Source organism: Tympanuchus pallidicinctus, unplaced genomic scaffold (genome assembly GCF_026119805.1).
Source record: "Tympanuchus pallidicinctus isolate F22 unplaced genomic scaffold, pur_lepc_1.0 scaffold24, whole genome shotgun sequence".
NCBI lineage: Eukaryota > Metazoa > Chordata > Aves > Galliformes > Phasianidae > Tympanuchus > Tympanuchus pallidicinctus.
Window position 1 is genome coordinate 3092603 of NW_026294741.1, and position 19662 is coordinate 3112264.

Genomic DNA, 19662 nt, shown 5'->3' on the forward strand with positions numbered 1-19662 from the left:
AAGGCTGGGTGAGCCTCCATCCCCCTCTGCCCTGCTGCCCCACAGCTGGGAAAAGGCTGCCAGGAGGACACCAGGGTCTGAGGAGGCAGAGATGCAGCTGGGCTCCCCCTTTAGCAGCTCTTGCCAGGCAGCCCAGCGCCCTGTCCAGCTTCATTTCCGACCACGAGATAAAAATGATTCATACTCAGTCCCTGCTCTTACTGAAAAGTTACAAGAAACAAAAGTAAAACTAAAACAAAGATCAATGTTATCCTCCTTTGCAGACAATCTGTTAGTGACCTGGTCTTTCTCAGCAGCCCTTTTATCTAGCAAAGTGTTTTGGCAAAAGCTTTGCAGGGAAAAGCCATGTGATCCAGCTGGTTAAAAACCCAGTGCTTTCATGTTTATACAGCCAGCTGAGCAGCACACCACAAAGCCTTTTATTCCAACCTTCTATTGACAAGCTAGCGCTGATAAATTACAACTGCCACCAATAATGAAGAGGAATGGGAAAAAGAAAAGGAATTCCCTAGACGGGTTGTAAGAGCTGAGAAACTCGGGATTCAAGAAGACAACGAGGAAAATCTGTGCAAAAACTGTCCTGAGATTCAAGGCCAATTTGATTGGACTAAAAGTGGAGAACGAACACAGCTGAAGATAAAGAGAAATTCCTTCTCATTTCCAAGAATTCACCAGGTCTAAGGGGTTTGGCGGACACTGAAGGTTTAGTTGTAACTCTTCTCCTAGATTCCTCTATTTCCATGGAAAAAACTGTCTGGAACAGCCCTGTGTGTGCTAGTGAGTGGCTGGGGAATTGGAGGAGCCGAGCTGCGGAGGTGTAATGCAAACCACAGGCACAAGGCAGTGAGTAAACACTGACAGCACTGCGCAGCATCGAGCGCCCCAGTTCCCTGCTGGCAGCAGACTGCATGCTGACCCATGTACTGCATCTTGTTGGTTTACGTACAGTACATGCAAGAGCCAGGAAAAATCCATCTTCTTTGTCATAACAAACGCTAAGGTAAACAGAAAGGCAAGGCCAAGCAGATTATCCAATTTACCAGGCATGTGAAGGAGAAAGAGAGCGCTGGCCAAGCGGGTACTCCAGGTTTTACTGTTTCTCAGCATGCACAGGTAAAAGGACCACGAGGGAAGTGAGGTGTGCTCCCCACACGGGTAAACCTGCTGCTCCTGAATACAAACAAAAAGTGCTTGGTAAGGGAAAGCAGCATTCAGCAGCATTCCGCTGCAGTGCTCCCACTTGCCCTGCAGCAGGCAGATGCTTGCCCTAGGGGCTCCTATGGGTTCAGCACATCGTGCAAACACCCTGAGAAACACACACAGGGCCATCTGCTGTGCAACACTGATCTCCTACACCTATGGTTTCCAATACAAGGAGGAAAAGGGACTTCTGGGGTCAGTTCCTACAGGTCATGGGAGCCAGCAGCCACACCTGGTCCAACCACACACCTCTCCCTCAAAACCAAATAATTAATTTCCTCTAAGCTCAGACTTACAACAGAGATTTAAACCAGTTTGTGCAGAAACCAAGCACCCGTCCCAAACTCTGCTCTGAATTAGGCTTTTCACCTCGTGCTTCCCAGGCACTCAGCAGGTGGGCATATTGCTGAGGTCTGAACCAAGCACATGGCTGCAGGGCTGCAGGCTGGAATCTCTCACAGCATCCCCCTCCCCCCTCCACAGCTCTAAGGAGGGTCACAGAAAAGATTTAGCATGTGCAGCAGGTTGTTGTGGTTACCTTTTATTCAATTCAAAAGAATAATACAGCATATTCCCAAAGGCAGTCCATAAATAGTGGAAGGATTCTGTTTTAATCCCCTATCTATTCCTATCTGGATAATATGGCATTTTGACAAGCGCTGCCAAAAAACAGATTTATGGCAAAGCTGAGATTCTGCATAGCCAGCACATGCTCTGCAAATTCTGGATTCCAAGGAATAAATGCAAGCCTCCTCTAGGATACAGATGGCTTTTTGGGTTCAGAAGCCTCAAGAAGCTAAAAAACTGCCTGCAGGAATTCTGCTTCCCTCTCCCACTCCAAATGCGAGCATTTTTATACCCCCACCTTCCTCCACACAAACACCAACTGCAACCATTGAATGTTTCTGCGGCCACCACACCCCACCAGGACCACCCTGTGCTCCACAGGGCTAACCTTCAATCATCCCCCCATGGGGACTGCACACCTCCTCCCTTGATCCTGCAGGGACTGCAGCAGCCAGGTACAGCAGCAGGACCCGGGCAGTGCATGCTAGATTACAGAAAGACACACAAAGACACTTCTGACAAAGGGGAAATGCTGCATCCTTGCCAAAGCACTGTTGTTGGCTGCATGTACTTTGGATCCTGTCTACTTGCAGGAAAAATGCAAAAGTGAAGGATATTTGTTTAAACCCCACAGGCGGACACTAGGATTCTATTAAATATATATATATATACAACTGGCATTAATTCTAAAACTTCTCACCGCTGGGACTGGGATTCAAACCCAGCAATGGACAGTGAGGCCAAAACACACTCAGAGCAGACGCCTGCAAAAGATTCCAAGGGAAATTAGTTGTGTGGTTTTCATAACAAAAATAAAATCCAAAGTTCTACAGAGGGGGGGGGGAAGAAAAAAAGCAACTTCTCTAGCAGAGAGTGCTGCAAATGCACTGCATTGTTTGCAGATCATTCAAGACCCATCAAAGTCTGAGGATTCCTCTGGCCCCCACAGAGCTCTGGGCGAGCTGTTCAGGAGGTGAAAGCAAACACAGAACCCCAAGTGGGCAACAGCCTCCTGCTTAACCCCAAAGCTTGCAGTTTAGAGCCTGCCTTGTTCATCAGGCAACACCAGCTCTTCTGTGGCCATGGGAAGGACATTCCATCCATCCATCCATCCATCCATCCTTGCACACCACCAGCTGCAGGGCACAGGACAAACTCTCAGGCTGTCCCCTCCCAGCTTCTCCCCTCACCTCTCTCTCCACACACGTGCATGGTGGGCTGACTGGCATTTACAGAAAGCCCCGACTTCCCGTTTTGTGCGCTAAATTCAGCCTCATACCATCAACTTTTCTTTTTCCTAAGTAATTTTTCTGTAGCTGACTCACACCGAGCTTCTGCCAGGAATTTTCGTAATTAGTGAATGAGAGCAAGGTTTTGCCTGTGCATGCCTGACAACATCTGCTGATTTAAGAGCGCTGAGCCCAGAACCTCGCGTAGCCCTGGAGCAGCACAGCTGAGTGCCACCCTTCAACCAGCAGCATGGCCAGTGCTGCTTCTCCTGTACAGCGTTTGCAGCTCCTAAGCCACACTATGAGAGAAGGAGATTGGGCTGAAAGAGAAGAAACACAGGCTGCCCCTCTGCTTAGCAAGCCTCTCACCAGAGTATCCCTATGACAGCATAGGCAGCTGCGTGCCTCTCCATCGAGCTGCATAGTTGTAAAGCCATCGTGCGTCACATCTTCCTTAGAGACAGACGACAGTATGAAGTTCCAGAAAACCACAGAAAAAATAACTTCCTCAACCTCTGACTTCGATGGACACATGAGCTGCTTTGCAAGTAAGGCTCCAACATGCAGCAGTGGCCCAGCCTAAAGATGAAACAAAAGCCACGGCCGGTAAGCCAAAAGCAGACATCTGGCATCAACTGCACACAGGATCCTTCCTGGAGGGTCCCATACCATCCTGCTTTCTGCTACAGGTCAGAAAAGCAAATGAATTACCACCCTCAGGATCAAGCTTCCCTGTAAGGTATGCCACAGCTATGCCTGTACCCTCCACACACAACTTCTTACTCACCCAGCCCTATAATTTATACCATATTATATCTGTAGGGCTGCATTAAGGTTGCCAAGCCCTAAACAGCCAGGATGCGCTGGAAGTAAGTTTTCTCTATAGCTTCACTTTGATCCACTTGTGCATGGTCTTTACAGCACGGACGCATACCACGTGTGCATGAAGTCCTGATGCAGTTGGTACTGAGCTCAGAAGTGAGGAACCACTCACATTCGCTTTGAGAAAACAAAAGCTGGGTGGTGCTCAGCTCTCTTCACTTCAGGTTTTCCACGCGCTGCTCAGAGGCAAAAATGAAGGCGTTTTGCTACTGCAGAGCTAGGATACTTCTCAAAGGACTGTACATTTATTTTCAGTAAAACCTAGAGAGCTACATTCATAACACCTCCGTTTTATAGCTGAAGAAAAGAGGCACAGACGCAGTTCCAGAAGCAGCCTCCAGCTCACTTTTTAAAAAATAAACAGCAGTGAGCAGTGCCTTAAATGTCTGACGTACAGCTTCCCATGAGATCATCTGCAACAGGAGCACGCAGCACTCCTAAAGCAGCCCTGGGATTGGGACCCATGAAATAAAGGCACTGATTGTGCCTGAAGAGCCCCACACTGCACACAAACCCTGCGGCAGAAGCCCAGCAGGGCTCCAGGCTCCTTTACCACAGCTTTATCCCTCCTTGCTTCCCACAACTCACCCCAAATGCTGCACCATCCAGTGCAGAGGTCCCACGCACACGGTCGCATCCCCTTCTGGGTTGCTTCCATTTCCTTTCCCAAGCTCTGTCAACCCTGCGTGAGCAGCAAGGGCAGGGGTGCCATGGAAAAAGCAGGACGGGATCCCATAATTAGAAACTGAATTGTAACGCATGCAGGGGGCTGAATTAAGGCTGCAGAGGAATACTGTAAATTGGATGCACATTTCTGGTTCCATTCTACTGCTTTTTCTGCCCTCCCCCTTATTTGGCTTTGGCCACGCTTCAGATTAAGCTCCTAATAAGGGCTGGAGTTGGACAAGATGTTTTGGCCCATCAGATTGCAGCCTTCCAAGCCATTGAAATAAGATTCAAGCTGAACTTGAAATTTCAATAGTTTGGCCTAAAGGCAGGAGTGTTAACAACAGACCTGCCAACACCTTCTCTATGAGAAATGTCTGAAAACATGTCTGCACATCAAATACTGCTCAGGCTCTGGTAGACAAAAGCCACAGAGCTATTATCTCAAACCCACTGCTAACTTGCTCAGCCAGTTCTCCTGTCAGTAACGCTCATACATTTCCTCCCAGCACCCAGAGAACCTTCATATTCTCTCTAGGAAAACTCTTCCTCCACCCAACACCACTGCTGTAGTTTCATTATGCCAAGGTCAAATGGCATCTAGAGATGGCAGGGATACCCATGTGGACATGAAGAAGCAGACACCAGCAGATGCATTCAACCAGGGCAGCATATTTAAATCATGCACATTAGCAAGATGAAAGCTAGAAAACAGCATGTCCTGTAGCCAACTCTTACATGCAGCAAAAAGCAAACTGTAGCCTTTCTTCTCCTTCCTAAATGTACTTCTCTTTTATTTTTTTTCTGTTTTTTACAATCTACACGCTATGACCATGTGAAAGGGTTCACCCGAATCCTAAACCCAAGGGAAATACAATAAAACTGACACACAGCCCCCAGTGCTGAATGAAGTCTTCACCTTCAGATCCTCACATCTGTGGAGGAGGGCTTTCAGCAAGACCTCTGCCAATACCCTGAGCAGATCCAGTATCATATTTTTTAAATTACTGAAGTATATTTTCTTGAGGATATGAAGGCTTTGACTCCTTTGTCACCGAAATCTTTTCAAATGGGTGTTTCTGGTCAGAGGTCTGAGGAGCGGACACGCCGTCTGCTCTCCCCAGTGCTTGGAGGCTGCAGGGAAGTGCAGGGAAAGCTCCTCTCGCTTTGATGACAAATGATAAAGAAAAGGAACAATGGTTTCTTGAACTGCATCCAAGGGAAAGTAACCCTGCTAGAGTGCCTGGCAGGGCATCAACAGCAATGGAAATTTCAGCTTTCAAAGAACAGAAATAAGATTCCAGAAAGGGGGCAGGGAGACCCTGCAGGAGCTGAGGTGCCACTAATTCCACGGATTGTTTTACAAACCCCCGCTTCTCTCCAATGAAATTATATCCTCCACAGGAAAACCATCTGGCTCCAAGCTCTTTAGGTAAGTGGAGCGTAAACAGAACAGAAAAGAGCTCATACCTGAACAAAAACAAAGCCTGGTCCTGGACAGGCAGGGGGACGGGGGGTTGGAAGCCAGACCACTGGGGCTCTGCTCCTTTCTTCCGAGGGCTCTGAGCCCCACAGACAGGCAGGGCTCGACTGGCACAACAGGGGAGCGCTGCCTGGGACGGCGCGGCGCAGTGGGAAGGGCGCAGCAACTCCAGCAAAAAGGTCTGGACTTGATTAAACTTATTTTCTTTAGTAACGTTCAGTTCAGCAAGGTGAAAGAACCTGCTGTGCCCTTCAATGGCTCTTAACAGGGAAGGCTGGAGCACAATCATTCATTCGCACAAGAGCTGTAAGCGCAGGATGTGCTGAACAACAAGCTCTGTGCTGCAGCTGGTTCTTAGCACATAAACACCCATCTCTCTGCTGGTAGGAGCTTTCAAAGGTGGAAGCAAGGCACTGGAAAAGTGCAAATAAGTGACAATTCCCAAATCAGTTGTCTGGCAGCTCTGCACAGCATGACATGGCCTCAATGGGAATGGTGCAGCGCTGCATCTGCACCCTGCACAACACTTTGTGCGGCTGGAAGCTCCGGACAAAAGCAAACACCTTTGATAATGATAAGGGAAAACAAACAGGACAGCAAGAGAAGTGACTGTAATTGCTGTAATAATTAAAAAGCAAAAGACCAGGCTAAATACCAGAGGCGTGAGCATCAGCACAGAAGTGCCTTGCTGTCTCACATGCAAGACTTCCCTCACCACAAGCTGTACCTGCAAGGCCATTCCCACGGTTCCTAACAGCAATCTGAGCAGATGACAAAAAAACATATCAATAATCTTCTCAATAGATTTGAGCTGATTTTCTCTTTAATGCGGCCGGATGAAAAGCCATTTCTATTGAGCAATTGAGCTCTTCCTGCAGCAGACATGAGCTAGCATGTTCTGAGCATTCAGTATTTCAATCCCAACTTAGTAAAACAACAAATGCTACACTCAAGGGTTTCTCAACCGCCTAAGAGGAAGCATCCAACACATGCACGCATTTTCCCAACTCTACCATCACATACTTCATGGATGAATCACATTTTTAGATTCTTCACTATTAAGCGTGGTAATGAGCACTGCTACATCCTGGCAAAGAAAACCTAAAAACTCCTGATCTTTACCCATGGCATCCTCTGCAAACAGCAGCATGGCTGTGTCACGCTAGGCTCTGCTCTTTGCTCCATGTCACTCAGTGACACGGTGGGTGCCCACCCCAGGGGTCTATGGCTTGCTGCAGGACTGGCTGCAGACAATTTCCACTCCAGGACCCAATGGCCACACGCAGCTTGGGATGCATCTGCCCAGACAGCAGCTATGAAGTCCCCTTGCTTCTTGTTGTAACGTGGTTTTGTGCCATCAGCCATACATCTCATAGGTAAGCAGTTTTTATGGCACTTATTTTCCCCAAACCTATCCCAGAGCTCTAAATCAGATCTCCAGTTTTAACCAGCAAGAAGAAAAGGTAACAAAAACGCCTGGGGGCGTTAATTCAGTAATTAGCAGGAAGGCCACAGATGGAGGTGCCATTCGATGGCTTCTCACCCTATCAAGTTTTATCCTAGCAAAGTTTTTATGCCAGAGACTTCGCTGTTTCAGCTGTGAAGGCTGCAGTAAACCTCACAAACACAAACATCAAAAAGAAGATGTTGGATGGGGCCCAGAACAGGGTCGGACAGCCAAAGCCAAACAGCAACACGCAGCACACGCTGCTCATGGGGCATTCAGTTCTTAGACTAAAATCTGGAACCTTCCTGCAGTTCAGAATCATGTTGACACCCCAGCCAAGGCATCGCTGCCACCCTCCTCCTGCTGCTGCCTGTCCCCTGGGCAAAATCTCTCCCCAGCCTGCCCTGGCACTGGGACAAGGCTCTTCCAGAGCCACTGTCACCACGCAGCCGGCAGGAATTGGCCTGCAGGGAACGGCAGGGACAGCCCCATCCCCTTCTGCTTCACAACCTGGCAATTAACTGGCTTGGAAACTGCCTCTCTAGGCAAAAACCTGTCCTGGGAGCAGGCTGCTGTGTGCAGGCTCCTTGTGCGAAATGGGGTCCTGCGTGCTCCTGTCACATCAAATAATTAAACCTGCAGCCAGGAAGCGTGAGAGTCAAGAAAGCACTGCAAGAGAGGTGGCCTGCAAAGCTCTGAGGATCAGTGCAAGGAAAGCTGCTGGTCAGCAGCACACAGCTTCTTCCATTCCTTTAAGGAGTCCAAAATATGCCATTATCACTTAAGTAATCTCTGCCCTTCATTTCCAGCCATCCACATTGCTCTCAGGAACCCCCCACCTCATTTATTTCTGCGTGTCTCCACCAAAATCAAAGAAATAAACAGCAGCAATGGTGGGAGGCATCCAGCTGCTCCGCTGCATTACAGGAATAAAACATGCTTGTGCTAACCTGCACCGCAAAGCCAGGCAGCAAATCTTCCTATGAAAAACTTCCCATGCTTTCCGATTAGCCGATCAAGCACAAGGCATTAAGGCCTCTCCCCTTATGTATCTGTGAAATCCAGTGCTTAGGACACAAAAATGGGTCTTTTCTAACCCTGGAACGAAGCGATTTGGGGAGCGTGCAGCGCAGCAGCGGGGGGCAGCAGGCAGCGCTGGCCAGGCTCACATTGCATGCAGTGGAGAAGCCACAGAAGCATTGGAAAAGCCCCTGGCACCAAGAGAGCTCCCAGAGCACAAAGATTACAGGCAAGAGGTAGTTATAAGCAGCTTGTAATGTGGCAGCAATGCAATCTCTGCCCTACAGCCACAAACCAGAATTAAAGAGGGAGCACCCTTAAAAATAAGCTCGTACAGTCATCAGCTTAGAGTAAAATCAGCCTAGCTCCTTGCCCTGTTAAACAGTAGCTATCAGTTGATAAAAGAAGCGCACTCCTGTTGTAAGCTATGCACCCAGGCATTACTTGTCTGGCAGGATTTGCAGCCTGGTGCCCTTCAATTTGCTCTAAGAGCACCAGAGCAGTATCCAGAAAAACCTGATGAAGAAAAAAAATCATAATTCAATATCAAGAACAGTCCCACAGCCCCTTCCTGCACACAGGAGTGCTGCTGTCCCACACATCATCCATAAAGGAGAAGCCATGCCCACAAACTCCTCCTGGTGCACTTCTCTAGGGCTGAAACAACCAAGCAGAGATGGTTTAGGTTGTTCCACAGCTCAGACCATCATACTGACACTTTGGAAGAGTCAGAATAGTCCTTCTGAACCACCACATAGCGTGGGGGCGAACCTTTGGATTCTGTTCTTCTGCCTCCACATCTCCTGGTGGGGACAGGGGATGGCCCCAGTGGGGAATGGGCTCAGAGCAGAGAAGAGGCAAGCAAAGCTGCTGCAGTAAAACTGGGGGGCTTGTGCCAGGAAACCAAAACAGATCCAGGTAAAACAAGCCACGTTCCCTTTGGCATTTACATACCACGCATTTCCACAGCGCAGCGTTACCGTGGACCAGTTCATCCACCCAGCAGCCCTGCAAGGTAGGTAAACCAGATAACCACGCTTTCTTTTTTTTCCTGCTTACCTATGGGGTGAGACTTCTGCTGGTTGACTTAAATCTATTTAAAACAAAAGCCAGTTCAGAGATCAGCCTTTGTACAGTGTCAGCTGCAAGAAATGAGCTAACATCCAGATACAGTGGCATGTCAGGATTAGCCCAGGCTGGGGCAGGAATGCTTCCATGTATGGAAAAATATTGGAGCAGTGAAACCATAAGCTTGGAGCGGAGCAAAGTGAGAGGCCCTGTCAATGAAGCCGTGGGCTCAGGTTTAGAGGACTTAGCAGCTCAGACCTGCCATAAGATCCTCAGCACATATTACCATAAATTTCACACTTTTTCCAAAAGGGACTCTCGTAGCGATGCTGCAAGTTGCAGGGGTGAGATCCTGAACCCATTTGTTTGCTCTGGAAGCAGGGCTCAGACCATCGGGTACAATTAACACCCCCTGCACAGGGCACAGGCTCTGGTGTTGAAGGAGACGTCCTGGCAAGCCGCACTCGGGCGATTACAAGGAGAGCTGCTCATGCCTGCCTGCCTGCCCACCCGTCCGTCCAAGGCTCCATCTGCCTTGTACAATTTCTGGAAGCTGCTGTGACTTGGCTCTGGAGCTGCCCGGTTGAGAGCTGGCACGCCTGCCAAAGCACCGACAGCTCAGAAGAATACGCTGAGCTGGCAATTAGCGCACTGTGGGCGTCAGCACTTGCTTCTGCCAGCCCTGCGCCGAGGGCAGCAGCCTCCAAGCAGAGGCAGGGGGAAAAGCCAGGGGCAACATTCTCCCCGACTGGTCAGGCACTAATCACCAGCGCTCATTTGTCAGCATCCTGAGTTAATGCTCGTGAAGTAAAGGCTATGACTTCATCTCTCCACTGGAAGTCTCTTGGGAACATGGGAGAAGTAGAATTTCTCTCAGCAGCTCACTCACACAGTTGCAATTAGTTCCAGTTGTACTTCACTCTCCTCTGCAAATATTACCTAATTCTCACCCAGATTCCTGAATCCTTGCACTGAGACATAAAACAAGGCTCCTTTCTCAGCAGCCTATGGGGTCACTGAGCTGCCCCCAGCCAGCACACCTGGGCATCCCTGGATGCCACTAGCCAGTTCTTTTTAATACCTCAGCCACAAAATAAAAAGCTGGTAACTTTGGCAAACTGATTTTAACTGGGGACCTTTGCACCGTTCCTCCTTTAACATATTTTAAACTCAAATTTCATTTAGCCGCAGTCGTAAAGATGGACAAAATGCTTCCAGAGGACTCCAAACTCTCTCCTCTTGGTTGGGCAGCACAAGCTCCAGCCCTGCAAGGGTGGAAATCACAAAGCACAGCCTCATAAACTGCCCTCCTGCTGCACTTCTCTGCCTGGGAAACTCGTCTCTGCCCTTGCCCCAGGCAGCAAGGAGGTCTCTGGCTCTGCTCACCCTGCTGCATTCCTCCTCCCAAGGACTCCGTGGGCTTCGAGCAAGCACTGCAAGATTTGCTGTGCCTTGAGTTTGCTTTTGCAGTGCAGGGGCTCCCACACTCACGCTCCTGGGGCCTGGCACAGCTCACTGCCCTGCAGTGACCACGGCACAGCTCACCTGAAGTGCAGCCCTTGGGATTTCACTCCACAGACCAGGTTCTCACCATGCCAGCACAGGGAGCAGGAACATCCTCAGAGCTCTCTCGTCTTTGTTTTGAGAGCAGAAGGGCTTGCTGTGCTCCGGGCAGGGGGCTGATCATATTGCAACATGCAATGCCCTGACGCAACAGCAGCAGGCAGGCACTCAAACTAAATAAAGACCACAAATTCTTTACATATTAATTGTTGATTTCAATTGTTCATGGTGTTGAAAGTCAGGCGTGAGAATACGCTGAAAACTGCATCTGTTTAGTTCCACCCTTCCATTAATTCCGTGTACTCTAAACCCAAACAACAAGACACTGCATTTTCTTCAGGAAACTTAAGATGATGATGTGCTGAGCTGCCGCACAGCAGAACATATGCACAGGATGCTCATGCTTTAATCTGGATACTTGTTTAAATTCTCTAGTGGGAAAGAGAGCTGCTCTACTGGCCTTTTTGCTTATTCATCAACTCCTCATCTCATTCCCAGCATTGCTGCAGCCCAATGGGACAAAGCCCCCAGCTCCCCTCAAAAGGAACCAAGGGAAGGGGACGATGCTGGGCTGAAGGCACAGGTCTGGAATGCGTCCAGATTAAATGCCCTCCTTTGGAACGGATTTCCTGTACGACTTCTCTGGGCTGTTAATCTCCCCATGCCTTTTGCCCGTGTTGCCTACTTGAAATACAGACTCACCGAGGTGGAGGGGTTTAATGGTCCCAGCAGCACAGATTTGCTTTCTGCAGCCATGGACAGGTCCCTCAAGTGCCTACAACTGCAGCTGCTCATCTCAGAAATGGCTCTGAAAGCGCATCCCATAGCAGGGCTGCATGGCATGGCTGGAATTCAAACAAATCAGATGTCCCCTGCTGAAAGCTAAAATAAAACCCAACGCGGAGCGTGAAGGCATAAAGACCAGAAAGGGCTGGGGGGAAGGAAACTAAAGGAAATTAATGTATACAAAGCACAAGTCACAAGGAATCCAAACACCCTCACCACGTTTGCGTTACTCTTCCCTTCCCTAATTGTTCGTGCATGGAGATGGCATTAGCACAAAGTAATCTGTCTGGAGAGCATCTCAAGCACGGCGTACTATGCTGTGATGTGTTATGGAACTGGTTTAAAGAACACATACAGCTACAAAGTCATGATTATTCAGTATTCAACCCAGCCTGAAAGCTCAGGAGTCAGCTTGTTAGTTGCTGAAAGCAGGGGGCCTGAAATTATCCGTGAATAGTTCAAAGCAGCAGTTAATTCAACATCTCTCCTTTCAAAAGCATAAAAATCACAGATTCCTGGAGTGTGTAAGCTTTTTAAAAATGACAAACTACTCACTGTCAAATCAAAGCAGCAAACAGAAATCCACATGGCTGATAAGACAAATAGTTGCATTTTAAAGAGTAATTAAGTATCACTTTGGAATATTTTGCTTGGAACTTGTTTCCCGGATAAAACTGAGAGGGGAAGGAGAAAAAGGAGGAGGAAGCAACTCGCACAGCCCAGCACAGCGAGCAGCTTCTCAGCATGCAGAGGTTGCCCAAAATCGCTCTCCTGGGCTCAGCTGGGTGCACTGCAGCCCCAGCAGCACCCCACTTCACCTGCACCCCTCCATCTGCCAGCACAACGCAGAGCAGACGATGGCTTTGTTCCATCTGCTTTGCTGGGCAGCAGGGCTGGTCTGCTTGCTGTGAAGTGCAGTATCTTTTGACTATGCTTAGATTAAAACCATACCCCAACTTCTATGCTGGGAACGTTGCTGAAAAGGCAGGAATGTAAAACACAGAAGTGAAACCTTATCCTGGCCAGCATGAGCTAACCTCACCATGAGCTGCTTTGAAACATGACAAATATGTCCGTGAGAAAGGATCAAAAAACTCCCCAAATCCCTCGACACTCTCAAAACTTTTATCTGCTAACAATGAACATTTCACACAGACCTTCTACAGCACTAGGAAGTACCTACAGAAAACTACAGGTGATGGTACAAAAGGGAGCGTTTTCAGTATTGAAAAATGAGCATTTCCAACCTAAATGTTATCAAGCTGCTTGAAAAGCCCGGGGCAGTGGGGATGGGTCACAACCCAAAGGAAATGCCAGCACGAGACCCAGCTGCAAGCCAGCAGAGCTGGGAGGAACTGAGCAGAGCGTGGGCCTTATCCAGAGACCCCTGAGGTCTGGGGAATGATGCCAAAGGCATCAGAGCAGCACCTCGACTATCTGCTCTTATCAACTGAAGGATGCAATGAACAGCACAGCAGATGACACATCAGCAAGACATGCACAACACGGATTTTCCCCTGAGCAAGTGCTCACTGAGCCACGTTTTGGATGCAAAACCCAAGCTCCAAGGACGTCAGCAGTGGTATTGTAGGGCCTGGATTTTATCCACAGCCTGTGAGCGCTGGCTGGGATTCCGCTGAAAGATCAGGGGCTTTGCACAACTGTGAGCTGCACAGAGGGTCAGTGCAGAGCTGCAGAGCTGTCTGAAACATGCTTAGAATTAATTTGGAAAAGCGTCATCAACAAGAATTAGAGAATGTTTTGGCTTTGGTGCTGTCCTCACCATGTGGAAACACTGAATCGCCATTCCTGAGTCATATTTAAAAGTTCACTGCTGTACTTCTCAGAATTGATCTTAATTCTGTACCTTGTCCTGGAAAGCATTTCAGCTTCCAAAAAAATGCACTGCTGGAAGTGGGCTGATTAGTTTAAAGAGTAAAGCTGCCTCTGCAACCCGAAAGCAACAAACAAAACTGTCAGGCTTGCATTTTTAAACATCTTTCATTTTCAACATCTGGATTAAGATGCCACAATGAAAAACAGCACACGGGCTCCTCACTGCTGCTCCCACAGATCTCCCATCCCCGTGCTCCAGAACCAGTGAGCTTCAAAGCAAACAAAGCATCACTTGGTGCTGTTAATGCCTTGCTTCTTACTCAATAGCCTGATGTCATGAAAAGTCCATATTTTTCAAATCCGTGTCTCTGCGAGCCAACAATTTCATACACATTCCCACCCTGAAAACACAAAGTCAGGGATACAGCTGAAAGTTATTAACTGGATAGTTTTATATGATGAAACTCAAAAGCTGCTTCAAGTGATTTACCAAATCTTCTGTCAGACAAATCCCACATCTGTGCTGACCACTTTGCCTCCCAGGCCTCAGCAGATGGTGACGGCAAAGAGGAAAGTCCCTGAAAACCAGGGTATATCTTAAGCTGTATGCAAAGGTTGGAGTCTCCCCACCTCCCCACAAAACAAGCAGACAGTGTAATTTAATGGCATTTTCACCTCAATAACTGCAGCCCAGTTGGTGCTGCAGTGCATCCCAGATCATTCTCAGTGCAGTCTCATTAGCAGAGCTGGAGGTGTTCTTAAGCAGAAAGACAGAACTTTTTCTTGGGGACAAAGGACAGAAAACGCTAAAAAATCTACTAATAATGAGAAATGAATATTTGTTGTAATAGACTTCATGAGACGTGGTCACATTTTAGCCTCCATCTCACAACCAACCTTTTACCTGCAGAGATGGAGATGCACTCACAATGCAGGCTCTCCCAAGCCTGTCCAGTCAGGTTCACCCATTGCATTTGACTAGCCACTAAAATAGCATCCAAAACGGAGAGCCAGCTCCTTCCACCTCCTGAGGGCAAAACAAAGAGGCTTTTCTCTCATACAGAGACAGACTACACGCCTCTCTGTCACAGAACTCACATTTTATATTAGGGTGGGAGATAACACGCAGACCAGCATACACAAATCCAGCCTTAAGATAAAGGAAAACCAAGCAAAACATATTTACCAGCATGAGCAGAAAGAGCTTCAAATTGTTTTCAGAGACTTCACAGAGCAATCACAGAAATGTAATAAATGTGCTTTGCATTTGTTTAAAAGCAGAAAAGAACTTTTCCAGCCCCACTGGAAGCAGTTCTGCCTTGCCAGGACGCATATGGGCAACATTCAAGCAGACACAGAAATACAGTAGAAAGAAAACAGAAATTGGGAGGCAGAGCACAGAACAGACACCGCTGTGCTCAGAATGGCTGCACCAAGACAGTGCAATTAGGAAAACCAGGATTAAAAAGAGAGAGATGACTGTGCCAAATAAGTAACGAGTAAAAACAAAAGCAAGGGCAAAATAACAACAGCAAAAAATGCAGTGCTTCTCTCCCAGTGACGATCTCTGATGGTCCCTTGGCAGTCTCCTCCAGCTCAGGATATCAGTGCAGACCCAGCAGCACTATTTCTCCTCCACTCTACTGACCCTTCTGCCATGCTGCCATACACAGGGACAGCACGTAGCTGACACCAAAACGGGGCACTTCTGTAGCAAAGACCACTAAGAGGACACACAGCTGGGGGGACAGAATCACACTCTGGAATCCTCCAGCTCCCTGGGCAGCCGCGCCACTGCAGCACCACTCTTTCCTTTTCCTGATACCCACGGCATGCTCCTGCAGAAGGATCTGTGCCATAAACATCCCAAAGGCTCCTAAATTCACCCAACACAGGTGACAGGAGACCCTGGAGATGGTCCCAGGAGGTGGTGGGGCTGCTGTCCCATCTCATCCCATCCTGGGACAGGGCACAAAGGCAGATGGGGCTGCTGACATTACTGAGCTGGGGCAGCAGTCAGCAATTACTGCCATCATTAAACCAATTCTCCAAAACTTGAGCAGCTGTTTGTGCAAGCAGATAACGACAGGGTGATGCTAAACCAAAAGCCCCAAAAAAACAAAGGCACGGATCGACATCTCTCTCTCATGCTCTGCTCAGCAACTCCGGGCACTACCAGAAGATAAATCAATTACCAACAGCTGCATTATCTGTCCCCAAAGCCAAACACAAACTGCTTCATTGAGGGCTGTGCATGAAGAGCCCAAGGCCTCCGATCTCATTCGGTGCTCTTGAAAAAAGCCAATAACATGTCTGTCTGTGGCTCAGACAGAAGCACGGTGCCATCCTCCTCATTAATCAAAGGCTTTCCCCACGTCCACATGTTTGCTGACTTCTGCTGCTCTCTTTTATTACTCGTTTGGAAACAGAAATTGCTAGATGCTGAAGTTTCCCCAATTCAGCTGGTCTCTGCGGACTGTTCCGCCCTTGCTATCTGCAGCCTGGCATTATTGAGTTACTGAGGAATTCCATGAGGAGTGGCTGTTTCCTTTGACAGCCCATACTGCTTGCTCCAATTACCATAGGAGCAAGATGCTGTTTTCCTCTGAGGACTGTGGGAATTTTACTGCCAGCCCCAAAAGGAAGCAGCTCCTTCAATCCAGTGCCAGAGCTTGGAAAGAGGGAGAAATACAAAGAACAAAAACCACCACAGAGTATCACAGAATGGCCTGGGTTGAAAAGGACCACAACGACCATCTAGTTTCAACCCCTTGTTATGTGCAGGGTCACCAACCACCAGGGCCAGGCTGCCCAGAGCCACAAATGTGCACCAGAGATAGGCAACGCCTGCACTGATAAATATTTCAGCAGTCTGACAAGCAGGAAACCAGCACCGTAAGAGCCATGATGTTCAATAATTCCGAGCAGCAGCAACACGGACAATAACTCATCTCCAGCCAATGCTGTCACAGCCTCCAACAAACCAACACGCAGCGGTTCTCCCAAACCTCCAGGCTGGGCAATGCACTGAGGCCGAGCGCTCAGGGATGAGGTTCAGCTCCCTGCCCAAATCTCCCACATCTCTCCCTCTCTCTCATCCCTGTTCTGTATCCACACGATGCCTTTTTGCTACTAAATCTACACAATTCTCCAGGGCTTGGCTCACACCGAGCTCAAAAAGAGCCTTCAGAGCAAAAGAGCCATAACTCAACAAGACGGCCTGCGTTTTTTTTTAATGCTTTTGTTTCAAAACAAATTAAGCCTGCAAGGTACTGAACATATGCTGCACACCCCCGGCTCCTGCTGGCACATGTTTGAAAAATAGAAAGTTTGTGCTTTTCTAGACAGCCAGGTCGTTAGCCCGACTATTTAAAAATCAGCCCATTATACGAGGAGTCTTGGAGCTGCCTGAGCTACAGATTATAAATCTCCTGTTTAGAAACCTGATATCCTGACATAATTGCCCTTATAACTTACAAATAGGTTCTCTGTTATCCGCAGATTAAACTTCCTCCAAAGCCACATCACATCTGCTTAGTTTTGAAAATATACAGCACAAGCTTCGATTACTTTACACTCCGCACAAAAATAATCCTGAATTTAACTCAGGGTTTCTTGGAATAAGAATTTAAGACCCTATAATCTTTTAATTTCACGTTTTCTCGCAATCTAATAGATGGAAGCACTGACCAGAATATGAAATTAATGCCACCTTCCACTTCAACTACATCCCAACAGTTTAACTCTGCTGAAGTGGAATCTTCAAAGCAAATACGAGAGGCAGAAAGTCCCCCATCTAAACAATCTGCAACGTTCTGCAGGGAAACTGCCAGCTTCTAATTGGAACCACAACCCTCCCGTGCCCCTGCACTGAGAGCTTTTGGCTCTCAAGACAGCAGCTTTGGATGCAATTCCTCTGAGGGACGAAGCAAGTTCCTCACTGAACAAACCGACCCCAGCGCCCACACAGCAGCGCTTTGGCTTCCAAGGGAAATCGGAGCCTTCAGCGCAGCACCCAAACACCAACCCTGCACTGAGCAGAACGAGCTGAAATGTCACCACTGACGCTGCTCAGGATAGGGGACACCCAACAGCGAGCCCAGATGGCAGCGAACGTCTTAAAGATGTCCGTGCTGATGCAGACAGAGGGCTCAGAGCCCGCTGGGGATGGAGGAGCCTCCTCTGCACCAGGGATGCTCAGGCACAGCCGCACCTTACGGAGCTCAGCCCCAAAGCTGTGGGGTGAAGCTCCCAGCACTCAGCCAGGAGCTGCAATTACGCTCCAGCAAGACGCTGAGAAATGGCACGGCGGGGCTCCATCTTTCTCGTTATTGCTCAATGGTTTCAGGGAAGATCGGATTTGTAGAGACTTTTTTTTTTTCTTTCTTTCTTTTAAATAGCAAAGCCGGGAACTCGTCGAAATCTGAAAATCCGCTCTTTCCTTCGCAGCCCGGCTCTGCGTGCTTTACGGAGCTCTTTCCGTCTGCCATTTCTCCGTCTTTCAGCCGAAACGCCGCCGATGAGGGGCCGTAACTTGTAGCGCAGCGCAGCGATCAGCTGCTATGCAAACACCGCGACCGAGCAGCGCCGGCTCAGCTCCGCCACCTCGACCAGCAACCAAAGCCCGGCTCCGAGCCTCCCAACCACCCGACCCCCTCTAACAGCCCATAGAAACCCAAGCCCCCCCCCCTCACCCCCAGCTTCACGCCCGCTCCCCACCGCCCGCCCCGGGGTCTCGGAACTTTCCGGAAGCTCCGCTCCCCCCCGCGCTGCGTTCCGGCCCGCCGCCCCCCGGACAAAGCCCCTCTGCCTCCCCGCGGCTTCGATTCTCACCTTGCGGTGTTTCTCGGCGAAGGGCAGCGCCAGCCAAGGCATGGCCCGCACGGCCTCCTGCCACTGCTGCTGCTCCTGCTCCGCCGACACGAAGACGATCTCGAGGCGCTGAGCTCCGCTCGCCGCCGCCGCCTCCCCCCTAAAGCGCCCGTAAAAGGCGGCCAGGCTGGCGCCGAGCTGCGCGCAGGGGCCGCTGAGGCTGCAACCGAAATACAGCCCAACCAACGAAACCCCGCGGGCGGCCAACGCCGACACCGCCACCTCCTCGCCGTCCGCCGACACCAACACCTCGCCCAGCACCTCCGCCAGGGCGCCCGCCATCCCGCGCCTCTCCGCTCCGCTCCCCGATCCCGCTCTGCTCCGCTCCGCTCCGCCCGGCCCGCCAGGGGGCGCTGTTGTGCGCTCAGGCCCGCCCCCGCCGCGCCCGGCCCGACCCCCGGCGGCACCGGGGTGGTGCTGAGGAGGGGGGGGGGGGTGGTTGATGGCGGTGAGCCGTGCTCGGCCCGGTGGGTCGGAGCGGACGGGGAGAGCTTTCGGGAAGCCTGGAAAGTGCTCGTTGTTTTTCACAAAGCGACACGAATTGCGGCGTAGCTCCATCCGCGGAGCGAGGGAACCGAAAGGGAATCCTGAAGTGCACGGGATCGATGGGCTGCATCCCCAAGTGCCGGGCTGTGGTTCTGACAGCACACCCGAATTAAAGAGGGTTTTCTTCCCGGATTTTGGATGGCCATAACAGCCCCATGTGTGGGCCAGAAGGTTGCGTGGAGGAAAAGGACCTGGTTGGGTTTTAGGAAACATTTCTCTTCCAAAACAGCCGTGATGCTGTAGCAGAGGCTGCTCAGAGAGTTGGGAAGGTCCCCATCCCTGAAAGTGTTCCAGGTCCATGCAGATGTGCTGCTTAGGGACACGGTTAGTGGGCAGAATTTGTGGTGGGGGCACTGGTGGACTGGATTCTGTGAAACTACAGCTTTAACTCATGTGGTAAGATTATCTTAGAGGTCTTTTCCAGCCTTTATTCCACCTGGCTGCAATACAGAGAGGAAATAATGCCTGGGTCGTGACACACAAACCAGGAACTGGAA

General features: G+C 49.5%; 1 protein-coding gene across 1 annotated transcript in view; it reads right to left on the bottom strand.

Moving 5' to 3' along the window:
- Positions 1-18954, bottom strand: part of NXN (nucleoredoxin) — a 48305-nt gene extending 29351 nt beyond the window's left edge. Inside the window, exon 1 of the mRNA XM_052688638.1 lies at positions 18581-18954. Within this exon, the coding sequence (XP_052544598.1) occupies positions 18581-18901 (321 nt within the window). The 5' untranslated portion in view covers positions 18902-18954. The remainder of the gene's footprint in view (positions 1-18580) is intronic.
- Positions 18955-19662: the final 708 nt, after the last annotated feature.